The sequence below is a fragment of the Pteropus medius genome, unplaced genomic scaffold (assembly GCF_902729225.1).
Source record: "Pteropus medius unplaced genomic scaffold, Ma_sr-lr_union100, whole genome shotgun sequence".
Classification (NCBI taxonomy): Eukaryota; Metazoa; Chordata; class Mammalia; order Chiroptera; family Pteropodidae; genus Pteropus; species Pteropus medius.
This window is the reverse complement of record NW_024350927.1, coordinates 8926518-8938067: the sequence shown is the minus strand read 5'-3', so window position 1 is coordinate 8938067 and position 11550 is coordinate 8926518. Positions and strand designations below refer to the sequence as shown.

The 11550-nt window shown below is 61.1% G+C and overlaps 1 protein-coding gene across 1 annotated transcript in view; it reads right to left on the bottom strand.

Annotated features, from left to right (window-relative positions):
* Window positions 1-203: 203 nt before the first annotated feature.
* Window positions 204-11550, bottom strand: part of NPHP4 (nephrocystin 4) — a 94204-nt gene continuing 82857 nt past the window's right edge. The window contains exons 21-31 of the mRNA XM_039842036.1: window positions 11508-11537; window positions 10819-11045; window positions 10493-10661; window positions 9610-9690; window positions 4541-4697; window positions 4004-4089; window positions 3375-3460; window positions 2239-2410; window positions 1328-1507; window positions 922-1065; window positions 204-717 (exon numbers count right to left, since the gene is read on the bottom strand). Coding sequence (XP_039697970.1) covers window positions 577-717; window positions 922-1065; window positions 1328-1507; window positions 2239-2410; window positions 3375-3460; window positions 4004-4089; window positions 4541-4697; window positions 9610-9690; window positions 10493-10661; window positions 10819-11045; window positions 11508-11537 — 1473 coding nt within the window. The 3' untranslated portion in view covers window positions 204-576. The remainder of the gene's footprint in view (window positions 718-921; window positions 1066-1327; window positions 1508-2238; window positions 2411-3374; window positions 3461-4003; window positions 4090-4540; window positions 4698-9609; window positions 9691-10492; window positions 10662-10818; window positions 11046-11507; window positions 11538-11550) is intronic.

Genomic DNA, 11550 nt, shown 5'->3' with positions numbered 1-11550 from the left:
CAGAATCAGGAGATGTGACAACAGAAGCAGAGGCCACTGTCTCGTCTCGTCTCCTGCCACCCCATCAGGCCTGAGCAGGTTCTAGAGGCCACGGGCCACCTGACTGCCCCTCAGCCACTCTGTCCTGAAGGGAAAACCAGGCTTATGCTGCAGACAGAAAACCCCCAACAATGACAAAACAGCAAAAACACTCAAGCAAACATCCAAGAGAAAACACGTGGAAGTTTAGTGTTTCAGATGTAACCTTTAAAAAAGATAGGAAATCATACCAGTATAAAACACTGCACAGTGAATGATGTTTGTACAAAATCCAGTAAGAAAACGTAATTTTATCATTTAAGATGATTCATAAAAATCACTTTGCTAAAAGCAAATCGAACGTTCCAGACAGTGAGTCTCTCTCTCATGTGCAACAGAGAGTGACGAGCCCCACACGGCCTGAGGACAAGGACACGGGGCGGCAGCTCGGCAGGACTTGAGCTCCGCGGCAGGTCAGTCGGCCGGGGACAAGGCGCTCCCTCCTGGCGGCGGCCCCCTGAGCAGCCGCGGGAAGGCAGTGCCCGCGAGGCCACCGCTTCACTGGTACACGACCCTCACGCAAAACGTCTCCTCGTTCTTGTCTTCGTGGTCGTTGATGTACACCAGCACCTCCTCGTCCCCTGGCCGCTGGCGGGGCGCGAACCGCAGGCCGATAGTGTAGGTCTCTCCGCCGCCCACCTGGGAACGAGCAGCACAATCCCAGCACCCGCCCGGCCGCTTCCGCGCAGGTGCACGTGTTCACGGGGGGAGCGGCCGGCCTCCCGGGACCTTCTGAAGTCCCCGGCCTGAGAGCAAACTGCTCCGTGGCACTGCGCTGCCCACCGCCCCACCCCGCCCTGCAGGCTCCCGGAAGAGGCGGAGCCTGAGGGTCCCGCGCCCCACCTGGAAGGTGTCCTCTTTGAACTGCAGCAGGTCGGGGTGGTCGCTGTGCAGGTGGTAGGTCCTCCGGGTAGGGTAGGGGTTGGTGTAGGTGATCCGCTTGTTGGCGCCCTTCCCCTCCCCCGCCGCCATGGTGATCTCGAAGGCCTGCGGCGGGCAGGGCGGCGGTCAGCCCGGCTCCTCCTCCAGGCTCCTCCTGAGCCCGCTCTGGACTCTGCCCAATCCTGGACGTCTCCATAAGCAGGACCAACAGCCCCCTGAGCCCGGCTGACCGACCACCCCGGCAGAGAGGAGGAGAGGGGGAAACTCTGCCTGGATCCGGCGGGCCTGGGTCGAGGGGCCGCTGACAGTCAGTTGACATGCCCCCCCACCCCCACCCCACAAGGCCCAGGCCATCGCCCATCCAGACCTTGGAAATGAGAGGTGGGCGGCAGGAGAGGCACACGAGCCACGAGGCCACCAGCTGGTGACAGTCCACGTCGACTACGCTGAGGTGGACGAACCGAGCACCAGCCCTGCGGGGCCTCACAGACACGTGCAGGTCCTGCAGCCCGCGAGGCGGCAGCACGAAGACACCTTTGGGGTCCGTCTTCGAGAACGAGAGAGGGGCGGGTGAGGCGCGGCCCTCTCGCTCTGCAAGCGGACCCAGAGACCCCCAAGGGAAGCCGGCCGTTCAGTGGACACGAGCTGCTGGGGGCCACGCGGCCAGCGAGAGGTCAGGATCTGAAGCCAGGCCCAACCTCGTCGTCAGGGCCAGCGCCACAGCGTGTCACCATCTGGGTCATCCTCTGCGACACGGTCTGGGCCACAGTCTGTCATGGTGTCATGGTAGGTGTCACGGCCTGTGTCACTGTGTCACGGTCTGTCAGTGTCTGTCAGGCAAGTCCCCCTCCCACGTGGCAATGACCCCCAGTGCCCGCGCCGCCTCAGCAGACAGAGTTTAAGCAGCTCGGGCTCTGAACACCGCTGGCAGGGTGTGCGTGGCCCCACTACGCAGAGGGACAATGGTGCCTGGGGGTGTGCGTGGCCCCACTACGCAGAGACAACGGTGGCTGCGTTAACTCCAGTTACCATTAATGTTCCCCCTCCAATAATTACAGAAAGCGGCCCTCAGGACTTCCATGTCACTCATCCCACAAGGGCACATCTAATAGAGGCAATTAGGGTGACGATTCTGCTAGACTGCTGGAGACCTGAGCCTGTCCTGGGATCAGCCACTGGGCCACAGCCCAACTCCCGCCCATCCCATCCCAGGGCGGGGTGACGATGGGGAGGGGCCAGGAAACACCTAGGGGACCCAACAGCCCCAGAAGGCCGTACCGTCAGCTCTTGGGGGTGCGAGGTGAAAGCCCTCACTTTCCTGACGGTCTGCGTCCCCCGAAGGACAAGGGACAGGCGGGTCCGCTGGCCTGTGACACAGGAGACGTCCACGCGCTGCAGGGAGTGGAGGTAGACCTGCCAGATCTGGATGGGCGTGGCCAGCCAGCGATCCCTACGCGGGACAGGAGCATGGGCGGTGTCAGGGAGGACGCCACACGGGCCGGGGCTGGGGCCGGGGCCGGGAAGGCAGCTGCTGTCACCACCTCCCTCCTGAGCGGGAGCCTCTCGAGTGGGACCGCAGCTTGGGCCCAACTTTGACACCCCCCAGGGCACCGAGGGTGAACAAGGACGTGGGCGTGAGCCAATCCACGCCCTGGGCCAGCATAACCACAAACCAGGTCCCAGGCGAGCCCAAGGGTGGCACGACGCGGCAGAGGACGTGGGCTCGGGGGTCACGCAGGCCTGGGCGTGGGAGCCCCGCACCAGCTGCCTGGTGCCCAGGACGCCGGTCCTTCACTGCCAAATGGGCTCAGCTGTGCCTCCCCACGGATCGGGATGAGGACAATGCTCTGTGCATCCACACAGCAGTGAAGGCCCTCGGCCCAGACGGGTGCTGACGCAGGTCATGCCACGCCCCGTTCCGGGAAGTACCGACACCCTCCACCTCACACCAGACTTCGAGGTCCTCAAAGGGCTGGGCGCCACCACTCCTGAGGAATGGTGACAGTGCGGGGTATGTCCACGGGGTGCGGGAGGCGAAGGGGCGATCCAATCCGCCTCCAGCATCAAAGGACAACGATGCTACTTTCCTTCCGCCCAGGAGGGGCGGAGGACCACGGCGTAAACCTCGGGCTCCGTGAGCAGACGGCAGCGACAGGCAGGGGCGGCCAGCGTCCCAGGCACTGTTTGGGGCAGAAGCTGCCTAGCTGTCTCTCCCTGGTGGACTCTCGCTACCTCGTCCCTCAGCCGTTGGTGCCACTCTGAGCAGAGGGCACCCTTTGCCAGGCCCCCACCAGCCCTGGAGCCTCAGCCCGCAGAGCAAAAGGCCCACGTCTGACACCGTGGCACCCACCTGCCACCTCACCTGCCACCCCAACCCCCACCCAGCCAGCCAGGTTTCCAGGTTCGGCACTCACGCATAAACGGTGACGAAGAAGTCTTTCATCTCTGGGCTCGGGCCACTGGCCACCTTCAGGAACACACTCCTCGGCTCCCCAGGGCCCTGCCAGACGGTGGAGCCATCGCTCAGATGCCGCCCGGTCCCCCGCGCCCCCCCACGCCCACACGAAGCGAAAGCAGGTCGGAACCAGCCCCCGACACCATTTTAATTTTCTGTCCTAGTCAGAATTCACCATTTTTTTTTCACTGCAAAAGAGAAAATCATTAAGTTCTTGATGTCAGATTGAGCTCAGTGATTATGTTCTGCGGGAGGCTGGGCCCATCCCCTTACCCGTCGTAACAATCACGGCCGCGCTCTACGCAATGGCAATTAATAAGCTCCTTAATTACCTCCCTCGCTTCATTCACTTTGCCTGCTTTGTTCTAACTTAAATTCAGATAATCAATGAACTGATCTGCTAGCAGAAAAAAATGAAAACTCATTCGTGAAGCTCTGCCGAGGTGGCAAAATAGCCATTTAGCACCTTAGAAAGAAGCTACTTCGCCGAAAACCGCCATGAGGACATGCAGGGGCTCAGGGTGCGGGCGGGGGCGGGCGGGGGCCGTGCGAGGAAGGACTTCCCGAGGCAGAGCACAGCACACTCACCACACTCTGGGTCTCGCAGATGACGTTCGGGTCGCTACACCGGACGTGGAGTGGGGGCGCCTCGCCTGGCATGCCCACGGGAGCACCTGGGAACACCCGCACGATCGTCTGTCCCGCAGGCCCGGCCAGCGCAGGCGTGGAGGAAACGACAGTGCCACCCACCCGGCCCCGCCACGCAGACGCTGGCGCCTTGGGCTCGGCCACCGCCTGGGGCTCATCCAATGGGCGCAGCCGAAAAGTACGCGGCAGAGCCACGGAGCAAGGTGCCCGGCGTACGAGGCTTTGTGTCAGCCACACCAGACGGAAACGAGTCGGCAGGCGGAGGAAGCGAGTGCCCCAGGCGTGACCTCGGGCCCACCCTGCCAGCTCGGAGGTGGCAAGAAGGTGCCGTTTCAAATGCACAGGGCAGGTGGTAGAATTTACGGATGTATCGTATTACCGGGAAGACATGATGATGCCACCTGTCACCCTAGGGGAAAACCTTTCTCCGTCCATTGAACCCACAAAATGCCAGCCGCGAGGACACGGGGGACCTGCCTGGAAGCGTGTGCCAGGGAGGCAGGCGGATGGCCTTCTTCAGGAAGGTGAGCTCGGGGTGGTAGAAGCGGAAGACCTGGTCCACCACGGGCGGCTGCGGCTCCACCGTCAGGCACAGCACGGCGATGGGCTTCCCGCCACCGGCCCGGAACAGGACCTGCCGGCAGACGAGACGGTGTCGCTGTGTGCACCAGGCCGCCGCGCACGCAGGGCAGCGGTCCCTGCGGTCCACTCACCGCCCCCACGAGGCGGGAGGACCGGCACGGTCAAGCCCGGGGACAGTCCGCAGCAGCAGGCGCCACGCAGAGGGGACGGCGCCCAGCCCGGGTCTGCACGCGCCGTGTTCCTCCCACGCGTGTGTCAGGCGTGGCTGCTGCTACTGCCATTTCCTGTTAGGCGCACGCCTGGGATGCGGCAGAGAAGGCTCGCGCGGCCCGACGTCCACACCACCTCCGCCACTGCCCACCTGTGACAGGCGGGTGCGCGCGCTGCGAGGCGTCCCAGAAGCACCTGGACGTGACCTCACCAGGTCCTCGGGGGTGGTGACAGCACCTTAGCGCGAGCTCTTTGATTCCAGGCCGGGCCACCCCCCATCCATGCAAAACTGGGCCCCCGATGAGCCTTCCACGTGTGAAGGAGGTTCTTCTACTTCAGTATGTTTTATGGGGAAACCTTTGAGGTGCACGTGTGGAAAGGACACACATGTAAACATGTTTAACGCACAAACGGTAACAGGACAGCCACCTCCGAGCCCACGTCCCCACCTGGAACGGCACGCCGTCCACACGGCCGAGCCCCGTGTCCTCCGCCCACCCTGCCGCGCCTCTCCTGAACTCCGTGGTCACCGTCCCCTGCTTTTCTTTGCCGTGTTCACACCTTCGGCCTTTAAGCAGCAGTTGGGTTTGCGTTTTTGGAGCTTCGTCTGAAGCATTACATCGTGAGTCTATCCCGGCTCCTCCTGTGTGCTCGCTCGACCTTACGTCCTGGCTTAGAGAGAAGCCCCCACCCCCGTACCCACTTTCCTGTCATCTGTGCCCTGACAGCCTTGACAGACTTTCCCGCTATGCTGAGACTTCAATTCTGAAACGACTGTGAATATACCCGTGGTGCCCATCATGAGCATGGTCTCCCGCCTGGCCCGCCTGCTCTGCTCCCGGGCCCCTACAGGCCACCCTTCTGCTCCGGCAGGCGCTCCTGGGGCTCTGACCCTCCCCCGTGTCCGCCCCCCGCCTGTCAGCCTCCCCCAGCGACCGTCCCGGCCTCGTCCAGCAGTGGCAGGCCCGGTTTCCAGCTCTGTCCCTTGGTGCCCCAGAGCTAGGAGTGGCAGGTGGTGGCTTCCCGCCACCTCTACCTCCTTCAGGTTCTGTTTACTCTTCCGGTTACCTGCTTACGACATTACACCTAGTTAGCCCTTCACAGTAAGTTCTCTCTGTCCCCCACGTGCTGGCGGATGTGCCATCTTCCGGGAGACTCGGGACCTGAGAGCGGCTGGGGCAGGGATGAGCTGCAGGCACAGAGCCTAGATCCCCGATGGCCCCCCGGCCCTCCCCACAGCACCACCACCACCCAGGCACACTTCGTGTGTGGCCGTCAGTCCCTCCCCCAGGATGGAAGGCACGAGGGCAGCGACCTGGCTGCTTGTCCCCTGCTGGGTCCCAGGGCCAGGGCCCACCTGCTGCCCGGGCAGCTGAGGGTTCAGGAAGCTGAATGGACAGCAGGACATAAGCACTGAGCAAGGCCATCGGCACCTCAGCCCCACGGACCTGTGACGAGGGAGAACCTACTGGGCTGGACCTCGTTCTAGACTCGGAGCAGTGAAGCAGCAACACCCAGACACGCAGGACAACGACCCCGCCTTCCGAGAGCCGGCGAACACAACTGGGGTCCTCCGACACGGCTCCCACGTTCCCCGCAGCTTCTGACACTAAGAAGCTCCGAGAGAATTGACCACGCTTCACAGGTCAGTAAAAGCTTCAAAATGATCGACCGGTGCGAAGTGGGCCAGACCCGTGAGGAGAGGGATCTGGCAAAACCGAACACGGATAAGACGATCTGTAACAGCAAAAGGCTAAAAAGAGCTGAGAGTCCACCGATGAGGGACGGCCGGGCGAGCAACGAGCGCACGTCCACACGACGGGCTGACAGAGGTGTCCGCAAGGACAGGCTCTGTGCGCTACCGAGTGGCCTTGGGACCCGTGTTCATGCTCTGCACCGACACGCAGATATGTACAGAATGCTAGTGACACTACAGATGACACACAAGACAGACACACACACGAGACACACACACAGACACGCAGATTAATTTGTAGACAGTATCACACATGCAGACACACACACATGCACAGACATGTGTGCAGACACAAATACAAACACAGATACACAAAGACATACATAGACATAGACACACATAAACACAGACACACACAGACAGACATGCACAGACTAAGACACACACCGCCACACACAGAGACACAGACTGAGACAGGGAGACAGACACAAACGCACAGACACACACACGCACACACAGGGGACAGAAAGGAAGCAGGGTCCTTCTATATACCTCGTTTCATATGCTCACTTTACAGTTTGACGTTGGGCTCACGTAAATATTTTTGGTTAAATTTAAAAACTAAGTTTTTTTAAAAAAGGATCTCTATGTATTAAAAACAAGTGAAATAAACAAATCCAGCCAAATATCGATCTGATGATATCACCACCCAGAGGAAAATTCTTTGAGTAAATGTGAGAGAGAGGACAGAAAGCAGCACTCAGAAATCTGAGATGCGGGGTCTCGCCTGCGGCTGGTCGCGCCACCAAACTTCAGACGTGCGCAGACGCCAGCCAGCGTGGCCGGTGGCATCCGGGCCAAACGCGTCTGACCAGCATGGTGAGTAGCTGGTCGTGTGGGGGGCACTGAGCAGTGAGCGACTACGCTGATGATGGCGGAGCTTGGTTCCTCGCCTGCAGAAGTGGGGGCTGCCCGCCAACACGCAGCAACGCGCAGCTCGGACAGCCCCGTGAGGCGGCGTGGGGCTGGGGACAGCCCCCAGACCCGGGTGTTTCTAAACACCGTCCTCCACCCAGAGGAACCTCGGATACACGGCTGATTCTGGAATGGAGCAGGCAACGCGTAAGATGACTCTGGAACCTCCTGTTTGCCAGGCAGCAAAGAAACCTTACAGAATGATAGGGACATGTCAAAAGGACACAGGTGCCACCTTGAAGTGGCTGCCACTGGTCAGCCTGGGGCGACACGAACAGCAAAACCAGTAATGACAGTGATGGCTGTAACCCATCGGATGAAACAGGAATTCATGTCCATAAGGTGCAAAGAATAAATCGAATGCACGCACGGGACGAGGGCAAAGCCGTCTCACGCGGAACGCCAGCTACCGTGCATGGGGGGAACGACGAAATCTGAGAGCACCGACGGCGACCACTGTGCGGACCGGCCATTCCAGCACGGGGCTTCGGTGGACGCTGAAGCTGGCGGGCAGCGTCTACCCAGGAACTGTCTCCGCGCAGCCTCCGCAGCTCCTGCCAAAGCCCTCAGTCTTTACTTTCTAATTATCAGGCACGAAATAACCTCCCAGCTAATTTTATGGGGCAGAAGCCAGGCAGACAGCATCTTAAATAAAGAAGAGTTAACATCACCAATAACAGAATGATCAACACCACGTCCCTCCTTTAAGAGGCTCTGAGAAAAACACAGCAAAACTTCTGCAGTCTTCCCGCCCAGATGCACAGCTAGACCCAGTCACGGGCAAACGTGGGACAAGCCCAAACCGAGGGACGTTCCGCGAGCAGCTGACCCGTCCACTGGAAAGGACCGAGGCCGTGAAAGGCGAGGACGGCGCGGGCGGTGAGCGGGCAGGAAGACAGCGAGGACTGGACCAGCACGCCCCGGGAGCCTGGCGTGTACGTGGCCCAAGTCAGGACACCTGGTGACGTGCGCACGCGGTCCGACGAGCTCCGTCAGTGTGATTTCTGCTGCGTTCATGGCGGACACTCCGTATTTTCAGGACATACGAGCTCTAAGTTTCACAGAACAACGGGGCAGCACGTCGACGACTATTCCCAAATCGTTCAGAGAAAACACGGATACGTATAGATAGAACGATGAGGCAGCTATAAAATGCCGACTGGGAACTCTGGGCAAATGATACACAGGAACTCTATGCTAGTCTCACAAGTTTCCTCTAAGTTTGAGATTATTTCCAAATAAAAAGTTTTAAAAAGAAAGGCACAGGAGCTACCTTGAAAGGGATGGCAGGGCCGGAGGGGGTGGCCGTTTCCGCGTCCGGGGCCCCTCACGGCCGTAAGACCCAGCAAGTGAAACCCATGCACTCATAACTAGATGCCAGAACCACTGAGCAGCTCCGGAGGGTGCTAGGCCACGGCTCGTTATTCTAAAACGTTATAAATATAACATTTAACAAAACATCTCATGGATAAATAAAAGGCACGCGTCGGACGTTTACCCTGACCTTGTGGTATAAAGACTATTTCGGGGTAACCAAACTGCTGAGGGGCTGGGATGGGATTCACAGAGGCACCGCAGCTGAGAGCAGGAAGGAGGAGAGAAGCAGAATTTCTCCACTTTCCACCCTGATCAGATAATGAGCGTGGGCAACGACCCTCAGGTGGCCACACGGGGCCACGTGAACAACCAGGTGACAGAGCTCGGCCCGCAGCGGCCGCCCCACGCCCAGCGGCTGCAGAGACAGGACAGGGGCACTCCTAGGGCAGTTCGGCGGGCACTGGGGCGGCTGGCTTCGCCCAGAGTGACCAGGGAGCTGCTTCCGCGCTAGACGCCCACCTGGCAGCCGCACCAGCATCTGGCTGAAGCTGTCACCGTCCTGTTAGGACGTGAAAAGTCCACCTCCGAGGGCCCCGCCCCACCCCCTCCGTCCAGGGGGCACAGAGTAGGACAGAGGGGCTGGGGCCAAGCAGCCCGAGAGTGGAACTCCCGACAAACGTCACTCGGTCCCCTCGGGGGCCGCCTGGCTCACCGTCAGACCTCGTGTGTATTTGGGACTGAGGTCTGCAGTCTTCTGTCCCCTCACCTTGGCGTGTCTGGTGAGCATGGTGCTGGACTTCCCAGGGGACTTGGTGTCTGCGTCCTCGGATCTCAGCCCAGCAGAGGCCTGTGACAAACCAATCGGCACCAGTGGGTCGCAAACGGAGTCATGGCACATCAGGTACTTCTTTCTACCTGCAGAAATGGCTGCCACCCTGCGTCTCATTTATTCTCACAGTGACCCTCCAGGCAGCTACTCATGACCAGCTGCACTGCCCCATAGAGGACTCGGAGGCCACATGAGCTTTGCAGTGGGGGGGTCCCACATGCTAACCCAGCTCTGCCTGGAGCGAAGGCCTGACATCTTCACCACTGTCCTCATGTCCCCTTGTCCCCAAAGTGCATCTCAGAGCCTGTACGGAAGTCTGTGAGCCTCTAGAATTCTTTAGGCCGCTTAAGGGTGATCATTAACCCACGAACTGACCTCAAAGGTCAGTGTAAAAACTTAACCACACACCCGCCCCCCATCTCTCTCTCTCTCATACACACACACACACCCCCTTGCATCCTCACAGGGAACCTCAGTCCCTGCACCCCCCGTGGAGGGCGAATGCACGATGAGAAGGGGCAGATGGCAGGAACCGCGGAGTATGGGTGTTGGCATCGGCCCACCGCCTCCGGAGGCCCAAGGCCCTGTCACCAGCTCAGGAGACAGTCAGGGACGCCTCGCTCTTCGTAACACCCAGCACGTGCATAGGAAAAGTGAAGTGTCCGGGGCCACTGCGCACGGCAGAGGTGCCCGGGCGCGTGGGGACAAGTGGAGCAGGCGACAGCCCGAAGGCCGACTGGTTGGCCACAGCCCAGGAGGGACACCTGTGAAACCTTAGACCCCTCAAGCCCCACTGTGACTGAGCCAGTGGGGCCCCCACCTGGTGCGCGGAGAAGGTCTGGTACTTGAAGGGCACGTGCGCCGTCTCCCGCGGGCGCAGGAAGAGCTGGGGGGCCGGGCCGCCCAGGCGGAACATGTCCTCCTCCACCGGCGTGTGCAGGTCGGCGGCGGCCTTGAAGTGCCGCCACTCCCGACTGTCCAGGATGAGGCTGGGGGGCGGGGGCACGGTGCTGAGGGGAAACCTCTTCCCGTGAGGACCCCGGGGCAGGGTGGCGGAGCCGGCGCTCAGAACGGCGGGACGCGGCCCCCCAGCTTTGCGGCGGACCCCCACCCCGCCACTCCGCCTGACCCACCAGGCGCCCCCACCTGAGCTCGGGGTTGTCCACCTCCACAGTCACCGTGTGCGCCGTGCTGTGGGGGTTCCTGAGAGCGAACTCGAAGAACTCGGCGGTGCCCAGCGCGGCGTGCACAGTATGCTCCGTGGTGATGGCCCGGCTCAGCGCGCCCGCGATGCTCTGCGCCTTCACGCGCTCCCGGTAGGCGGCGATGACCTGCAGGTCCCTCGCGTGCTGGGCGCGGACGCTCTGCTGAGCCTGCGGACCACGCGAGGGTCGGAACCAGGGCCGCAGGCGGGCACGCCCCCCTGGGCACCCTTCCCAGCCCAACACCCCAAAACCCAATTTCTAGAGTCACCACTGCCCCCTCCCTCAACACGCGGGCTGGGAGGGGCTGGCCGGCCTGTGGCTCCGCGAACAGAACCAGCATGCCTGTCCCTCCACGGGAGGCCTGCAGGTGGCGCCCCTGTGGGAGGAGGGGTCTGCCCTGCAAGCTCTTGAGCACTACAGCCAAAAGCCAACCCCGGCCGCCCCTCCCCACGGCCACCCCTGACACCGGGCACGGTGGGGAAGTGAGAGCAGAGATTGTAAACGAAAGAGAAAAGAACAGACTCAAAACTAAAGCAAGTGACCAGCTCGCCAGCCAGGTCCCAGCATGATGGCAGGAGCCCTGGCTGTGAGCAGAGCCCCTGAGAGGGACCGTGTCCAGCCCCAACTGACCTCGAGATGGGTCAGGGAGCAGAGCCCTGGCTGTGAGCAGAGC